General features: G+C 43.8%; 1 protein-coding gene across 2 annotated transcripts in view; it reads right to left on the reverse strand.

Moving 5' to 3' along the window:
- Positions 1 to 11249, reverse strand: part of PPP2R3B (protein phosphatase 2 regulatory subunit B''beta) — a 54377-nt gene extending 43128 nt beyond the window's left edge. Inside the window, exons 1-2 of one of the 2 annotated variants that reach the window (XM_020796804.3) lie at positions 11053 to 11249; positions 1162 to 1584 (exon numbers count right to left, since the gene is read on the reverse strand). In XM_020796804.3, coding sequence (XP_020652463.2) covers positions 1162 to 1500 — 339 coding nt within the window. In that variant the 5' untranslated portion in view covers positions 1501 to 1584; positions 11053 to 11249. Of the gene's footprint in view, positions 1 to 1161; positions 1585 to 11018 lie in introns of both variants that reach the window. The other variant, XM_020796803.3, reaches the window with a different exon arrangement.
- Positions 11250 to 19044: the final 7795 nt, after the last annotated feature.

Genomic DNA, 19044 nt, shown 5'->3' on the forward strand with positions numbered 1-19044 from the left:
TCAGTTTCAGTAGCCCACATGGGTGTCAAATTATCTGTATGGTGCCCACTATGAAAAGTGTAAACTATACAGGCAACATCTTACTCAAACATTAGCCGTTTCCTTCTTTTTCATATTATAGTGGCATCTCTAAAATGGACAACTTATTCACACAGCAAGTTATAGGAGTGAGCATTTGGTGATGAATTTTCCCTTTGGTCCTCCCAGATATTTTGGACTACAAATGCTACAATCCATTACCACTGGCTATCCTGAGTCAGGTTCCAGGAGGTGATGTCCACAACATCCCCATCCCGATTTGGTAATTTTTATTGTTTAACAATCTGCACATTTATGTGTTTTATATTCCACATAAGAATAGAAGTGCTTCAAAAAATACACTTTACAGGTGAATTGGGCTAACATGATTAGAATTAATGGCACAAAAATCAATTACTGTATGGTAGAAACGAATTCTTCTAAGAACTATTTTTCCCAAACAACATCTGCTTTAGTGTGAAGGTGTTTGCATTTCCCATTCATCAAATAATGTTATTGACAACAGCAAATAGATTTTTGTGCACTCTGACATCTATCGTCGTTGTTTAGTCGTTAAGTCGTGCCCGACTCTTCGTGACCCCATGGACCAGAGCATGCCAGGCTCTCCTATCTTCCACTGCCTCCTGGAGTTGTGTCAAATTCATTCTGACATCTATAGGCTACTATGAAGTGTATTTTAGGTGAGATGTTAATATGAACTAGAGCAACCATTTTCAACCTTTTTTTTTTGCCACGACCATGAATGCAATGTGAAAGAAATATAGGCTGAATCAGGATTGTATCAGTTGCATATGGCCCCTGCTGAAAATTGTTTCCAGTTTGTGTTGTTGTATAGTCATTAAGTCGTGTCCAACTCTTCGTGACCCCATGGACCAGAGCATGCCAGGCCCTCCTGTCTTCCACTGCCTCCAGTTTGTAGCCCCTTTCTAATGTGCCATGGCCTCTGTTGAGAATGGCAGAGAAAGGCCATGATATATTCACAGTGGATAAAATGGATCTTTACATTATCTATGAAGTTGTGTACAAAACCACCAAAATTGGTTAGTGCTATAAAGGAAAAATACATGCTTTAGTTGCTGAGTAAGTAATCAGACAGCTGACAAAATAATAAAAAATACGTACATTTTTAGTGCTTGAAGATCTACGTGTTCCTCTAATACTAGAGAAGTTCCTTGGGCTTGTTGGTGTCCCATGTGGGAGAGGAGTAGAAAGAGGGCTTGTTGGAGTTGGAGCAGACATCAGATTGCCCAACATGCTTTGTTTCGAGACAGAGTTTATCTGTGTAAGAATATGTGCATTGCTTCCAGGATCACCATTACCAATTTCAATCTTCTCCTTATTAGTTATACTTCTTAAATAATTCTTCAGCATCACCTGTGTTGCAGGTTCACTTAACCAGCACAAAAAGAGTTCATCTACTTTCATTTTTAGTACAGGTGTCAAAACTTTTGCCGTCGGCATTTTTTCTCCTTTTCACTATACTTTTTGCTTCAATAAAATGATCACAGTTCTCAGTTCAGGTCTTGCTGTCTTCTAATTTCTTACCTAAAATGTAAGATTTTTATTTAAAGGCCTTGCATACCAATTAGAGGAGCATTACAAAATGGAACAACGGAATCGGCCTAAGACCATAAAAAGCACACAACAGAAAGCATTATGGAAGTCATTGAAAGAGTTGATAGCGTCATGGCTAAATTTTAAACTGTAAGCAGCCCAGAGACCTTTGGGTACAGTGGGGGGATACAAGTTGAATTAAATAAATAAATAATTTCCTGCATTTTTATAAGGAATGTAGGTATATTCATTGAGCTGTAACACATCATTTTCTGCATGGATCTCAACTGAGGCCTATGCAAATAACTTTTTGCCAGCCTTCATGACTTTTCATTTTATCACCTTTATTTTATTATCATTAAGTGGGTACAGACCAGGAAATCAACTTGCATGCAGCAGATAACCAAATACTGTACCACTTATGAGAAATGCTGTATATCAAGGCAAATACTGCATATGGTAAGTCTGGGCAAATTTTCAACCTCCAGATATTGTTCCATATGAAGGATGGTGGGAGTTCCAGTCTAGCATCTGGAGAGTTGACAAGCTGTCTACTCCTAGGTAAAGGTTCCCCTTGACAATTTTTGTCCAGTCGTGTCCGACTCTAGGGCACGGTGCTCATCCCCATTTCCAAGACATAAAGCCAGTGTTTGTCCGAAGACAATCTTCCGTGGTCACATGGCCAGTGCAACTTAAGACACGGAACGCTGTTACCTTCCCACCGAGGTGGTCCCTATTTATCTACTCGCATTTGCATGCTTTCAAACTGCTAGGTTGGCGGGAGCTGGGACAAGCAACGAGCACTCACTCTGTCACATGGATTTGATCTTACAGCTGAAGGTCTACAGACTTTACAGCACAGAGGCTTCTGTGGTTTAACCCGCAGAGCCACCACGTCTACTCCTAGCGTAGCACAACTAATAGAGTGAATTAAGAAATCCTTAAATCAAAGCCTTCAGCATGCCACTATTCTCTCAGCCTCTTATGAGCAATTATAGTACTATGCTACTTTAATTCATTGAGGCATGAAGCTCAGTTCCCTTCCTCCTCCTCCCTAGCCAATGACCCACTTGCCAGTTGGAGCGCACTCCTCTCCAGCTGTTCAACCAATCCCCGGCAGGAGCACGGGTTTGCCTGCCCTGCCTCCTTGTCTGAGTGCGCGATCAGCCAAGGAGGCGGGGCAGGGAAGCCCATGCTCTTGACAGAAACTGGTTGAACAGCCAAAGACGAGGAGGAGAGGAGTGGGCTCTGACTGATGAGTGGGTCATTGGCCAGGGAGACAGGAATGTATGGCATCTGTAGTGTTGTGCATATGAATTGGCATGAACCACCAAACCGAAGTTTGTGCCCAAGACTGGTTGATGTCTGGACTAACCAACAATAGCTTTTTCATATTAATATGATCTATTCTATAGCAAGAGCATGGTGTGTGCAGTTCTTCGGAAGCTACTGGACTGCAACACCCATCAGCCTTAGTTATGATAGCCTGTATCAAGAGATCGTGGTAACTGAAATCCAACAATATCTAAATAGCCACCTATTTCCTGTTCCCAGTCTTCAGGTATATGTAGCAGTATACCAAGAAAGGAGGTTAACAGTGCAGCCAGACTTCTTGCATCCAACTACAAGTACTGCTACCTCTATTTTTGTTCTGTTACTCTTTTCTTACTACATCTGCTCAATACAGCTTCAGTTTAAAAGAAGCAGAAGCTTGCTAAGGTCTGTTACACTAACTTCCTGTATCCACTAACTTAGGAGCAAGCCCCCAGGGAACAGGACTTTACTTCTGAGTGATTATGTATAGTTTTGCCTTGTTACTAAATCCAGAATCTTGTTTAACAAAATGGAGGGAGTGTCTCCATACAGCCTCTTGCAGGCCATTGTGCAAAGTGTAAGTCGGCCTGTTAGCACAAGAAGCTACTGCATATCTCTTTTCATATTGGCCAAAACAGATGAAGAGCATTTAGGCTTAAAGTGTTCACAAGTACCCAAGAATAAAAATATGGCTGCATTCTAGTAGGATGGCATCACTTTTTCCTTTCTTTGAAAAAGGAAAATGAAAATTAAGGAATAACCCTACCACAGTGGAATAGGTATTAATTACTTCACACACTTCTTAAGGAGCTAAAATCAACTTGTTAGTTCAACTAGTCAACCAGTGAGGTTTACTAATCCCACTCCTTCAGTGGATTTATTAGCTGCACAATTTCCTACCACAAACAGCAAAGTGTAAACTTTTGTCCAGATATTGAGTAAATGCCTCACAGCTGGGGAAAAGTAAGATACAGAAAACCTGCTCCCAAAGGTTATGAGGACAGGATTTGATTCTCAAGATTCCATTTCCCTCAAAAACTAAGACCACTTAGAAGGCCTTAACCTGAGATATATGGGATTATGTTGTGGTTACTAAAGGGAGCAGGGAAGACACACGTATTACTCAACTTGTCCAGGTCTTTAAAAATAGTCCAGGAGATGAGTGCTAGATCAGACTATGTTCTTCCTCAACCTCCTGTGTATACAGGCTGCTTTGTCAGTAATGTGGATCCTAGAACAGATCTATAAAAGAAAAATCTTCTACTATTTATTTATTTATTTATTTATTTGATTTGATTTATACCCCGCCTATCTGGACTATCAGACAACTCTAGGCGGCTTCCAATACAAAATCAGGCAATAAAACACAGGTAAATACATAATAATTCAGTAATAGCTACAATGAAATAAAGGATAGGGAAAAGTAAGGAAAAAAATAAAAAATCAAGAGTTGGCTGGAGGGAAGGCCTGGATGAATAACCATGTTTTCAATTGGGTTTTAAAGTCACAATTTACTTCAAAATGACCTATTGATGCCATCAAATACCAAGCAGTACCAAAACTGACACTAGGATAATGCAGAGTGTTAGACTAGAAGGCTTGGATTCCCTGCTTGGCCATGGAAATATACTAGCAATGGTAAGGGTAAACCATTCCTCGAATGCCTCACATACCTTGAAAACCTGATTAGAACTGCCATAAATCAGAAATGATTTCACAGCCCATAACAACAAACTAAAACTACGCAGGGTCTTCATTTTTGCTTCTTCTATGAAAAGTGGAGAAGGAACCTGTTACATACAGCACTGATGTTACCTGTCTGTCATGGGTTTGGAGGGAAAGTTCCATCCTATGGGGAGTGGAAGGCGGGACATCAGGAGGAGGGGCTGTACTGTATAAATATGTGATGCCTGTGTGGTGAAGGGACACACACTGGGAGATGCTGAGAGACACTGGGTTGTGACGAAGCAGCAGCTGGGAAGAAGAAGCTGTTGTGGGAGTCTGTGTGTCAGACAGGGTACTACTGTGTGTCAGAGTACCAACCTGATAGGTTCAGGTGTCTGTTGGTTAGCCAGAACTGATAGGTTCAGGGTCTGTGCTTCAAGTTAAGGGTTCTGGGTGAACCAAACTGTATGCTTGTATGAGTGAGAATAAGCCACGTTACTTTATTTTATTCACCTGATTGTTTATTTTTCCCTGTGTGTATTTAAATAAACCTTATTCTTTTTATTGTTTAAAAATCCATCCCTGGTCTGTGTGACTTCTTAAAGGGAATGGTTGGTGGCAGCTTAGTGTAACTGTGTGACATATCCCAGTAGGTCTGGGTTTGTCACATTGATTGGTGTCCAGCGTGTGGGATACGACTGGTCCAGTTGTCCAGTGGTCCAGCAAAGCCTTGGCAAGTGTGCCCAGAGCAAGGGGGGTCTAGTCAGGGACAGTCTGAGGCGCGTAGGTAATCTTCTAGGTGTACCTCACGGGGAGGTGCGCTAGTAGAAGAACGTGCCAACTGGGGAGACTTAGATTAAGGTGCTCTGAGGTAGCCTAGTTTTGGCGGGAAAAAGCTGAGGCAAAACTGCGTAGTAACAGTGAGCTAGCTTGCCAGCTGAGAGGCCCAGCAGAGGGGGGTAGGCTCTGACTCGATACTGTTGCAAGTTTAGTGCTGAAGAACAGCAGCAATCTCTAGGGAGAGCTGGTTCTGAGGCAAGAAGGAAAAAAGTGGTCGTTTTATTCTGAGGCTTGACTTTTTAAAGCAGCTTGTTCTGAGGGGGGGGTTATGCCCTTGACTCGAAGCCAAGTAGCAGAAATGAGTGAAGTGAAAGACCCCCAGATTGACCAAGGTTCTGAGGATGAATTTGGCTCAGTGCAAGGTGACAGCACAGGAGAGCAGGACCCAGAACTCAGAAAAATGCTCATAGCCCAACAGCATGAACTGAGGGTGAGGGAAATGGAGGAAAGATTAGAGAGAGAGAGAATGGAAAAGGAAGAAAGATTAGAGAGACAGAGAATTGAATTGGAATTGCAGAGAGAGAAAATGGCGTTTGAATTAAAAAAATTGGAACTGATGAACCAGAACAATAATAACAATAGGGATTCTGAGGGAGGCCAACTGTCTAAAGCTGACCTGAAGAAATTCCCTGTGTACCACAAGGGAGATTGTCCTGAGGTGTTCTTTTCCTTAGTGGAAAGAGCGTTTGTGGACTTCTCAGTGAGGGAAACTGAGAAGATGACCATCATGCGATCTTTAATCAGTGGTAGCCTGGCTGAGGTTTATGCCGAGATGCCTGAGGAACTGATGAGAGATTTTGCAGAGTTTAAAAAACTGGTGTTTGCAAGACATGGGTTAAATGCAGAGCAGCTGAGACAAAGATTCAGGTCCCTCACTAAAAAGCCAGAACAGACTTTTACCCAAGTGGGGGCCCAATTGGTGAGGCTGCTTGGGAAATGGCTATCTCAGGAGGGGATAGAGACCTATGAGCAGCTTAAAGACTTGATAGCACTGGAACAGTTCTATTCAGTCCTGCATGGGGAATTGGGATTCCAGGTGAGGGAAAGGAAACCGAAATCTGTGGCAGCAGCCGCAGAGATTGCAGATTTTATTTCCCAAATAAGAAAGCCCTTGGGTGAGGGGAAATCTGTAGGTAAACCCAAAGAAACCTACAGCAAGTACTCTCAGGGACCAGGGAAAAGCCAGCAAGGGGGAGGGGCCCATGGTGAAGGGAAGCCCTCAGACATGAAACTAAGACCTCAGATTTTGGAGGGAAAACCAAAACAAGATGAGAGAGAATCAAAATACGCCAGAAAATGTTATTTCTGTCAGGGAAAGGGTCATCTAATCTCAGAGTGTGAGAAATTAAAGCAGCTAAAAGGAATGGTGCCTCAGGAGTCTAGTGGGACCAAGCCAAAAGCTGTGTTCTGTGTCCAGAAAGAGCAAGGCTCAGTGTCACTGAGGGAGCCTGTTGCCATGGCTACTCAGTCTGAAACAGCTACCTATGCTGATCAGGCTGAGGAAAATGGTCCTCTTATAGAGGTAAAGCGCTGCTTGCTGGTGAAAACAGATTCTCAGTTGTTTGAGACAGCCGGGGTGGACGTAGGAATACTTGACCGTCAGTATAGGGGGCTGCGGGACACTTGTTCCCAGGTAACCCTGTGCCATCCAGATATCATCCCTAGGGAGTTTATAATCCCAAATGAGAGCATGAAGGTGGCAGGGATTGAGGGGCAGGTAATCTCTCTGCCAGTAGCAGAGGTACCTGTCAACTTTCAAGGCTGGAGGGGAGTTTGGAGGCTAGCGATTTCATCGACTCTGCCAGCAGCCGTGCTCGTGGGAAATGACCTGGCTGAACATGTGAAACGGGTGCTAGTGATTACACGCTCACAAGCCACCACAGGGACAGTTCAGGGGGGTAATGATGAGCCAGAGACGGAAGCAGAGGGGAGTTCAGAAGCTGTGGTGGAAACCTTAACCACAGACAGCAGATTTGGAGAGGAGCAAAAGGCAGACGCCACTCTCCAAAAGTGTTTTGAACAGGTGACTGACGCCCAGCTAACACCTGAAACCCCAGTGAGATTTCTGGAGAAAAAGGGGATTTTATATAGAGAGACCCTGAGGAATATCTCAAAAGGGGGAGATGGGATCAGAAGTCAGCTGGTGGTACCTGAAAAGTATCGCCCCATGATCTTACAAAGGGGTCACTCTGACATGTTTGCTGCACACTTAGGGGTGAAAGGGCCCCTTGATTTGATCAAACAAAATTGGGAGCAGATCACCCAGGATGACCCACAAGACGTTGTGACATACATAGACACCTTGATGAATGACCTAAGGAGAAATCTAGAGCTGGCAGCAGAGAACCTGCAAGCTCAGAAGGTCAGACAGAAAACATGGTATGACCACAAAGCTAGAGAGAGACACTTTGACCCAGGGGAGGAAGTGCTTTGGCTTAGGCCCTGCAGAGAGAATAAACTGCAGCTCAAATGGGCAGGACCATATAGGGTCATTTCCAAGATGTCAGACCTGAACTACCTAATAGAGCAGGAGGAGAACCAAGCAAGGAGGGTGGTTCATGTGAATGCCCTAAAACCCTACTACAGAGGGGAACAGAGGGTTCTATTCGCGATAAAAGCAGCTGAGAGTGAGGAAGCTGAATTACCCTTCTGGGAGGGTAGAGGGGAAGTAAAATACAACCCAGAGGAGGTAAAGATCAGTCCTGCACTCACCCAAGACCAGCAGCAAGAACTAAAAATGCTGCTTAGTAAATATCAACAGGTGTTTTCCAACAAGCCGGGGATAGTGAAGGGAGTGATGCATCGGATCCACACAGGAGATGCACCCCCGCAGGCAGTATCCCCATACCGAGTAACGGGACCCTATAGGGACAAGGTGCGGAAGGAGCTGGACGAGATGCTGAGGGAGAACATAATCGTCCCCTCTTCTAGTCCTTGGTCCTCTCCGATAGTCCTTGTGGACAAGCCTGATGGGAGCATTAGGTTTTGTGTCGATTACAGGAAATTAAACCGTGTAACCACTCCTGATGCCTACCCAATGCCCAGGCTAGACAACCTGATTGAAACCATAGGGGGTTGTCGGTTCATCTCATCATTGGACCTGGTAAAGGGATATTGGCAATTAAGAATTGATCCCAGGGATCAAGAAAAGACTGCCTTTTGCAGCCCTTTTGGTCTCTATGAGTTTCGAGTCCTGAGCTTTGGTCTCAGAAATGCACCAGCCACATTCCAAAGGCTGATGGACCAGACCTTGGCAGGGCTCAGTGACTTTACAGTGGCCTACATTGACGACATAGGGATCTTCAGTAATACCTGGGAAGATCACCTGATACACCTGGAGTTAGTGCTGCAGAGGTTAAGTGCAGCAGGGCTAACAGTAAAGGCCAGCAAGTGTCAGCTGGGTAGCCCAGAAATAAAATACTTGGGTCACATGGTAGGGGGAGGAGTGATAAAACCCCTGGAGGCCAAAATAGAAGCAGTTCGTGATTGGCCTAGACCCAACACCAAGAAAAAGGTCAAATCATTTCTTGGGTTGGTGGGCTACTACAGAAAGTTCATCCCGAGGTTTAGCGAGATTGCGGCTCCGCTGACCGATCTGACGAGGAAGAAAGCTGATGACCGCATCCCGTGGACCAGCGACTGTGAGGCGGCGTTCCAGAGGTTGAAGGAGGCGTTAATCAACTATCCTGTCCTGCGTGCTCCAGACTTCGACCGGGAGTTCATCATCTACACCGATGCGTCTAACAGAGGGGTAGGAGCAGTTCTGTGCCAGGAGGATGAGAATGGTGACCAGCATCCAGTGTCCTACCTGAGTAGGAAACTTCAAAAAGGTGAGAGACATTTGGCAACCGTGGAGAAGGAGTGTTTGGCCATAGTCTACGCGATCCAGAAGGCCAAGCCTTACATCTGGGGAAGACATTTTATTCTGTGTACTGACCATTCACCATTGCAATGGTTAAAGACAATGAAAACCCACAATAGCAAACTTATGAGGTGGGCTTTAAACCTACAGGACTATGACTTTGAAGTGAAGGTGGTCAGAGGGTCAGTGAACTGTGTTGCTGACGCCTTATCAAGAAGACCTGAAGAATGAAGACGGCGAAAGAAACATGGACTCTATGTGTATATAATGTTGACAAAAAGTAAAATGTACCTGTTTTTGAATTGGTTTGTATGAATAAAGGTAAATTGATGTAATGTTAATGGTAAATGTTTAAATGCCTATTTGCTATGGTTTAACTTAGAATGTAAGTATGAGTAAGTATAATATGGTATGTATAACTGTTGTTGTGTATTTTATACAGGTTGTTTTTTGGTGAAAAGCACGTTAGCTTTCCCCCTACAAAACAACTTTTAAAGAGGGGAGGTGTTACATACAGCACTGATGTTACCTGTCTGTCATGGGTTTGGAGGGAAAGTTCCATCCTATGGGGAGTGGAAGGCGGGACATCAGGAGGAGGGGCTGTACTGTATAAATATGTGATGCCTGTGTGGTGAAGGGACACACACTGGGAGATGCTGAGAGACACTGGGTTGTGACGAAGCAGCAGCTGGGAAGAAGAAGCTGTTGTGGGAGTCTGTGTGTCAGACAGGGTACTACTGTGTGTCAGAGTACCAACCTGATAGGTTCAGGTGTCTGTTGGTTAGCCAGAACTGATAGGTTCAGGGTCTGTGCTTCAAGTTAAGGGTTCTGGGTGAACCAAACTGTATGCTTGTATGAGTGAGAATAAGCCACGTTACTTTATTTTATTCACCTGATTGTTTATTTTTCCCTGTGTGTATTTAAATAAACCTTATTCTTTTTATTGTTTAAAAATCCATCCCTGGTCTGTGTGACTTCTTAAAGGGAATGGTTGGTGGCAGCTTAGTGTAACTGTGTGACATATCCCAGTAGGTCTGGGTTTGTCACAGAACCTTTCCTCAGGACGTACTGGGGGAAAAACAATTGACAGAAACAAATCCCAAATAACTCCTTTCCTCACAATGCTGGCTGTGCTAATGTGTTGAAACACCCCAGACTCGGAATTTACTGACTGCAAAGCTTATGAAGAAACTGTTACACTCCACTGTGCCAGGGAAGAAGACAAACAACTTACTAAGTGACGTTAGCAACCCCAAACTCTCCAATTACACCTTGGTTCCTCTGCTGTGGGTCGAGAGCATCCTCTTACTTTTAGCAGCTAATGGAATTAAATGCTTAATTAGAAGCTTTGAAAGAGCTTTGAAGTATTTCCCCCACCACCACCACAAATGCTTAAAGGCCAACGAACCCTATCATGAAAAAGGTGGGAACACGAGAGGCCATCAGTAGCCTCTCAAAACACAAATTTTTACAGGAATGGTGTGGGGGGTGCGTGACATATCAAACACGGGGAGCATTTGGGCTGCTTAGCTATTAAAGGTCAACATGCCTTCCTGGAGGCCACACTTAAAACGAGGATCCAGAGGCCTCACACAACCCTTCCTCGTAGTCCCCCAAAAGTATGTACTGTATGGTCTCCATAACAACCGATGCCATCTTTGCATTCGACCTCCCCACGCTGGAAGCCAGGTGCACAAAGGGGGTGTGTGGATGCGACTAAAACGGTGGTTTCCACCGGACTCACCTCTCCCAAGTTGCCAGCGGAGTGGGAAAGCTACCTGCGCGAGCCAGTTCTCAGCAAGCTGCCGGTTCCTCTCATGTCCGTAGACGAGGAAAAGAACAATAAAACACTTTTCCCGTTCCGCGTGGATTTCCCTTTTTTTTTTAAGTTTTACTATTTTTTTTATTTTATTGTTTGCGCATGCGCGAACGCATGCGTACTACCGGGGTGGAAGAACCAGGAAGTCGAAGGGGCGTGTCTTTTGCGCGCGGGCGGTAATCGAGCGCGCTGTCCCAGTCGCGGCGCCGAAATTGAAATAGCTATGGGTGGGGTTGCCGGTAGTGGAGCAAGCTGATTGGCTGCCTCGCTAATTGCGATGTTGAACTTGACTGGGAGTTGGGGGAAACCAGTATATTGGACTTTTTCCCTTGGAGGCTTCATCGCCTGCAAGACTTGTTGAATGGGAATGGGGGAAGTGAATGTCTCAAAGTGTGGGTTCCACTTCCCGTCCGTTCAGCGAGGTTACAGGAGAAGAAAGGAAGAGGAGGGAAGAGCAACATATTGGAGCAGATTTCTTTCAGAAAATATATCAGATTTCCGCCCCCCCCCCCTCAAAATCCACTGCTTTTCTCTTTTCCGTTTAATATTGTTAACATGCTGACAGAGCTATTCCTCTGGAAATTATTATTTAGCAAAGGTTTCGCTTTCTCGATTTCTTTAGGAATGCCTAGCTCCATATTTATCTGGGGTAACTGGGCTCCCCGAGGTTTATACTCCTTGTTTTGTGCTTGTAACGTGGAGTCTAGAGTGGACATGTGATGATTTTTTAAAATTATATATGTATATATAAAAACTATATACTGCAAATGTTTAATTACACATTCACTTCAAAATCCATATCAAGGATAATATATATAATTTCTAAAATAATTAAAATATGCAAATATATGCACATATATTTTCATATATATATACTTCCCAGATGATCTAGGGCACATTTGCACCCTCCCCAGATGACCTAGGCCAGGGGTGGAGAGATGTGTGGTGCTCCAGATGTTTGACCGCAACTCCCATCAGCTTTAGCCAGGATAACCAGTGGTGAGGGACAGTGGCAATTACAGTCTGATAAAAACATAGGTTCCCAGCCCCTGCCATAAGGCATAGACTATTATATCGTGCATAACATTTTCCACATCAGAATTTCAACCACTTTCAGTTTGATAGAGAAATAAATTGTTTTGGAAGACTTTCAATCAATGTTCATGAGTCAATGTCAGATTCTTGTTCTTACCTTAATTAGCAGGTGACATCTGTCTCTCATTTTGCCTGTTAGCAACCTCCCTAGGTCCCCTGACTTCAGTTGAAACTCCAGGGGAAGGTGTCATAAGGTAACACCTACAATTTTTATTTTTCAGGGTTTTTTCCCCACATGTCAGCCTGGGAAGCTACAGAGTATGTATGTGCAGTAATAGAAGACCAAAACCAAATGTATCATTCTCAGCCACTTTGCAATGGTAGTGTACGCTCAAAAGTAACATGACGAAAAATTCTAAAAGATCCTGAAAATAAGAGAGAAAAATCGAATTTTTTTCACAGAGAAATAAATGTTTTGGGAAATTGGAGGCTCAATGGGCCTTGACACAGCACAATTCTCACAGATTGTAGAGAAGTTGCATTATAGGCATCTGTAACTGGCAAAAGTGTGTAATAGAGGGTTACTGGTCCCTTAAGACACTCCAATCAATCATCAAAAACCTCACAGCACAATCTGCTGCTGAAAAAAATGACATAATTGTGTACTTGATCCAGCCAACATCACACGCCACAGTCTACAATGACAGTCCCAAAATACGACATTTGGGAAGCCCTAGGGGTGATACTAAACAGTGGTGTTGCTACCCAGAGTAAAGCTCCTGAGGATGAAATTTGGTCAGGAACACTGCCCCCCTGGTTGTTGTTTTTTTTTGGGGGGGGGGAAGCTATTTAAAGAAAAAGAAATCTCATCAGGAAACCTGTCACTGTTCTCTAGCATTGCATCTGTTTTAATCTTGAAAGTTTACTATCATCGCCATCACTCAGCATGCACAGTCAGTCTGAGCCTGAAATAATCAATCAAGTTCTCCTTTTCTAAACTCTTGGAGAAGACATTTGGATTCCTTATATTAGTTCCTCCGTGAAACATGGGCTTGTGAAACATGGGTTTAAGAGTATCCCTTTAACAATTTTCTGGGAATTAGAGGAAATACCTTACAAGAGTTTTGGGAAGTAAACATTGGAAATGTGCTAAGACAGAAGTGAGCTACTTTGGAGGGCTTGGTTCCATAGTATTACTTCCAACATTTTTCATGGGTCACATCAGGCCTAGAAATTACATAAGAGAGATGTATGTAGGTATTGGCCACATTTTGCTGTGACTGCTATGGCAGCCGGTACTGTATAGCAATTAAAGTGCTAGAGTGGGATTTGGGATATCTTGTTCCAGGCCCCAGAGAGCCATAAAATTCTTGGAGTGATCTGGGACTAGTTACACACTTCGAGCTGGATCCCCTCACAGGGCTGTTGTGAAAGAAGAGGGGAGCAGAGCCACATACGATGCCTTGAGTACACTGGAGAAAAGGTGGGGTGTGATTTTAACAAACCCATCAGTCTAGAGTTGGTTCAGATATATCTTTTAAATAGGGATCTATACACAGTTTTGTAAGGCAGATGGTAGGGAAGTAGGGCTGGGATCATAGTATGTCCTGTGTGTGAATGCTGGCATATTCCAAGAATTTCCACACTGCCGTTGCTCCTGATTTATGTCCTTTGCTTCCCAAAGAATGTACTGAGAGCTGAGGAAAAAACTAGCTGTCCTAATTGTGAGGGGCTGGCTCTCAGTTGTGTATCCAGCTGCTAAATTCCATTAAAAGGGAGTTAAAAATACATTAAATATTTTCCTGTTGCGTTGCCATGTAAACAGCTGCTGCAGTTGCCATAGGAATGCTAAGGGATTGTAAACTGTGTGGAGTGTGGTTGGTGGAGTGGTGAACATGAGAGGAGAGGTGGAATAAGATTTTTAAAAGCAACTTGCATGATGTACAATATAATTCATCTATCCATGATAGATGAACTACCTGGTGCTCATTTTTAAGTGCAATTTTGAGAACAAATTCCTGTTTAATGTTCCCCAGTTTGGAAAAACAGAATTTAAACTGGAGTCTGAAGAAACAACACTGTTTTCTCCCACTACTAGCCATTCCTTGCTAGAAGTTTTTGCTGACTTTGGTTGGTTCTGGGAGTTGCAGTCCTCCAAAATCACTTCTAGACACTGGGCATTGGTGGAGAGGCTGGTGAAATTCACCCACAAGGCAGAGGTGCCCATCCGTGTGCTAGATCATATAACAACATTTTGCTGCAGTAACCAAAAAACATGCACTCCGCCACTTGTCCTTGCAACAATTCCTGTATGGAAGATGTGGTGATCTAAGGAGGTGCTGACCATGTGCAAATAGGCACATGATTGGCACCTTGCCAAAATGCTGCCACAATTGGAGTTCTCTGTATGAACATATTGAACAGGGTTCTGATCTGAGCATCTTAGAACAAGTGTTGTGTCAATATAGTCTCAACTGAAATGAAAAGTGATTACCTCCACTGGGTTTAAAAAATATGTACATCTAGCTTTCATCTGGAGAAAGGGGAAGGGGCAACCAGGATGTTAAAAGGTTGAAGAGCACTAATAGGAAAGATTACAACATTTTGGACTTATAAGCTTTGGAGGAAAGGTGAATAAGGAGGAGGTAAGCAAGACAGAAGAGTGTTATAAAAGTATGCACGCTGTTAAAAATGGATTGGAAGGTTTTTGTCTCTTGGCAGGCTAGAATCCACAGTCATCCTGAAGCCGAGTCATGGAAAATTCAGGACAAAATAAAGTACTTGTTTATGGAGGACATTATTAGATTATGGTATTTCTCCATGCACACCTTCAGCGAAATTCATCTCTGTTGCTCTTACAACTTACTTTCTTTTCAGCAATGTAATCTCCTTTGTTATGCATGACTCTGAAATTAGACACGCTAGAGGTTGCCCTTATTTTGGAATATGATTGCTGGTTAGTTATCCATGAAAAGGACAGCATAAGATCTGCAGTTTTGAGAAACTATAACTGGGTATTGCTGCTAACTTGAGGATGCTCGTAAGCATGGAAGATCTATGCCAACAAGTAAGGTAAGGAGTAGGAGGCCAGATCAAATAGTTTGGCAAGTTGCCTGCAACCCAGCTATGCTACTTTAGTCTCCTTTGCAGCTGTCTTCCAAAAATAGAACTAGAATGGTGAGCTACAGATCATATGCTATCTAGAAGTAGCATCATATGCAGACAAAAATGTGAGCAATGCTGACTTGGTAGGTATCCACCTTTGACGAGGGCATGGAATGTAATTCAGATCAGCTTGAATTGCTTTATCCCATTCCCTGTTCTCTTGCTGGGGATTTCAAGGGGTGTGTCGACAGGTGGGACCATTAACAGGGACATTTGGCAACTTACGGCATCAGAAAATCATGAAGCAGGATTTAATTGCTTTTCAGCTTGAATGTTGCTTAGCTCTCTGTGCTAAAACCTATCTTTTTAGCTGCTTCTCTGACTGAATACTGTTTTATTTGTATTCTGAGACTTCACCACAGACCGTGGTGCTGCATGAGAACATATTGACAAAAGAGAATAACAAACACAATAAAAAGTCTTCTAACACTAAAGATTAACAGGTTTTCTTTGCCAGCGGGCTGTGGTGTGCTCTGTTATATGCATGGAATCTTGCAGTCCATGAAAGCTTATGCTGGTTCAAACTTATTACTCGTTATGTGCCATCAAGTTACCTCTGACTTACAGCGACCGTATGACTGAGAGATCTCCAAAATGACCTGTCCTCAACAGCCATGCTCAGCTCTTGTAAACTCAACCCTCTGGTTACTGTAGAGAGTCAATCCATCTTGTATTTGGTCTTTCCCTGCTGCCTTCCAACTTTCCTAGCATACAAGAGTGTAGATTATCTTGGTCTTGATCTCCATTGACACATCATTACACTTGAGATCTTTTCTGGTTCCTTCGTTGCTCCCCTTTTGAGCCTCAGTCTTTTGATTTCTTGGCTGCAGTCTCCAGTTGGATTGATTGAACCAAGGTATACAAAATCTCTATTTCGATTTATTCATCTTCAATGCTAAAGTTGTGTCGTCATAATTCTTGTCTTCTCAATGTTCAACAGCAGCCCTACTTTCACTAAAAGTTGTTCAGGTCACTGCTGCTTTCTGCCAGTAAGATGCATTAAGTGCATATGTTAAATTATTGATGTTTCTTCCATGCATGTTCACTCCTCCTTCATTTGAATCTAGTCTGGCTTTCTGTATATGTTCAGTGTACAAATTCAACAGATAAGGGAATAAAATGCACCTTTGTGTGATACCTTTAGGTTGACAGGAAACCATTTTGCCTCTCCATATTCTGTCCTAACATAGCTTCTTCTCCACAATGCAAGTTATGCATCAGGACACTCAAGTGCTGAGGCTCCCCATTTCTTTCAAAACAGCCCATCGTTTCCCATGATCTACACAATTAAAGTCTATAAAGTATAGACCAGGGGTCCTCAACCCCCGGTCCTGGGTCTGGTCTGTGAGCTTCCTTTAACTGGGCCATGGACACGTATCTCCGGGGCCCCCCCGCAGGCACACATGGGGGGCGTGTTGTCCTTGCGGAGGGGTGTGTCACACTTCTGCACATGCGCATGAGCATGACACGGCCACCTGCAAGTGCGACACGTCCACCCACTCTCAAAATCTGGCTGGCTTCTAATTTCAGCCCAACCAGGAGTGGGAGCAGCAGTGGCGGCACCTACTTGGCGAGCGCGGGGCTTCCTCATCAGGGTTCCCAGAAGCACCCTGCTTCAGAGTTGTCTCCCTGGTCCTAGAAGGCACAGGAGCAACTCCGACAATGACCCTCCCCACCTCGTAGGGGCTGGGTCCCTCCTGCCCCCCCGAAGTGCCCAGCATCCAGAAGGGGAGCCCTTTCCATGCCTGGCAGTCTTCTCCTTCTGGGGTTTGGCGCCACCGGGGCTTCTACTTTTAGCTCTCCCCCCCCCCGCTCTTTGCGGGTCACCTGGCAAGGCTGCTGCTGCTGTCACCTCATCCTCTCTGTGGCTGAGGTGAAGGAGTGGCCCCGCTTGCAACTTGACCGCACGCTTCTCCTTCCTCCCGCCTGGCGCTTCTCCGCTCCCTCCCCAGACATGCCGCGGGAGGGCGTGATGCTGAGAGAACAGCCTTCTTGCATGCGCTCCCCTCCCCCTGTCTCTTTTCGCAGCCTGCCGTGGAGAGCTCATGCCTGTCCATCCATCTTGACAGTCTGTTGCTTGTTCCCTCCCTCTCACTTCCTTTCCTTTTCCTTTCCTGCTGTTGCTTCTTTGCCGTCGGCACCAGGGCCGAAGAACCACGGCCAACAAGGAACAAGGAACAAACAAAAATATTGTATTGTATCCAGACCAGTAATTGATTATTCTTCCTGCACTGCTTCTTCCATTCATTTTACCTTTTACCTGTATGATCAGCGATAACAATCTGTCACAGATTGTTACACATACCATCTCCATCTGCAGCTCTTGGAAACTTCTGTTTAAAATTTATAAGGATCTCTATCCTTCAGGATCAAGAGAAAGAGGAGAGCTTTTTTTCTTATGTCCAAATGGGAATGCCACTATTTTGATGTTTTCTTGATAAATCAGCAATGCTGATCATGTGAGCCCTGTCTTGGTAATTCACCTCTTGTGTGATAAGACAGAATCAGTAGGAAATCAGTATAGTGTCAGGCCTGTGATTATTCTTGTGGATATCCGACATTTGGAAGGGTGGGAAATGGAACTTTGCTACTGGCAGTCAAGACTGCTTTGGGGATGAACTGTGGAGCTGTTGAAAAAGAATGCAAGAGAGAAAATGTAGAGGAGACATGTAAACAGTCTGGAAAGCATTTTTTTTTTTAATAATAATTTTATTTTATTTAGGAACAGGGATAGAGGGTACAGAAAGAAAGAGGGGATAGGAAAGGAAAAATGGTTTTGGGGGATAGGAGAGCATAAAGTATAACATCATCCAATCAATTCATATTACTAATACATATCAACTTTTTGCTTTTTCACAGTTTGATTACCCTCCTGCTTTTATCTTATCATTTAATTTTAATTTTATTCTATGTTATTCCAACATTGTCTGGTAGCTGCTGCCATTTATACAATACATCCCATCGTTCAGTTTCTTTTTGAATTGAACAGTCTTTCAGCCCATCTGACAGAATATCCATTTTTTTCACTTCCCATATTTTCACCATAATGGTGAACAGTCTGGAAAGCATTTGAGAATTTTTGTAATTAAAATATTCCACTGTGGTCCCTTGTTGACTATTGACACTTTGGAATATACAGTAATACTATGAATTTCCAAAACACTGTAGATTTATTCACATGATATTTTAAAGTTCATGAAATTAATATTCAATGTTTTCCTCCACCACTGTTATTTAATCTCTGCCCACCCACTCCCAAAATAAAGAGACGGACACAGGTGTTGGAGTTAACTAGGGCCACACTTTATTGCTTTTAACCTCCAACCACTCTCATCCTGCAGAGGGGCCTGGACGTCATGTGGATCCCTGGGGCAGGCTTTTGGGGTATCTCTTACCCCCTCTCCAATCCTAAGTGGGTGAGTCCCAAGCCCCTGGTCAGAGCTGTCCCCTGAACAGCTCGTGCCCAGCTGGCCACAGACTGGGAAGAAAATCCTCCCTATCTGCCATTCATCCAGTTGTCTAGAACTAAGACATGCAATGGATGGGACTATACCTTATTCACTCCTCATCCCAGCAAGTGAAACGCTAGATCCTGGTTGCTGTGATGCTGGGTGCAGTAGGACCCCATGTGCTTTTTGGGAGCTCACTGAAACTCACCTTCTCTTCTGCACTACCTAACAGTTTGACCTATTTAAACTTGACTCAAACATAGAGTAGCCCTCAGAATCCTATGGGTAAACAGTGTGGGATA

The sequence above is a fragment of the Pogona vitticeps genome, chromosome 3, assembly GCF_051106095.1.
Source record: "Pogona vitticeps strain Pit_001003342236 chromosome 3, PviZW2.1, whole genome shotgun sequence".
NCBI classification, from domain to species: domain Eukaryota; kingdom Metazoa; phylum Chordata; class Lepidosauria; order Squamata; family Agamidae; genus Pogona; species Pogona vitticeps.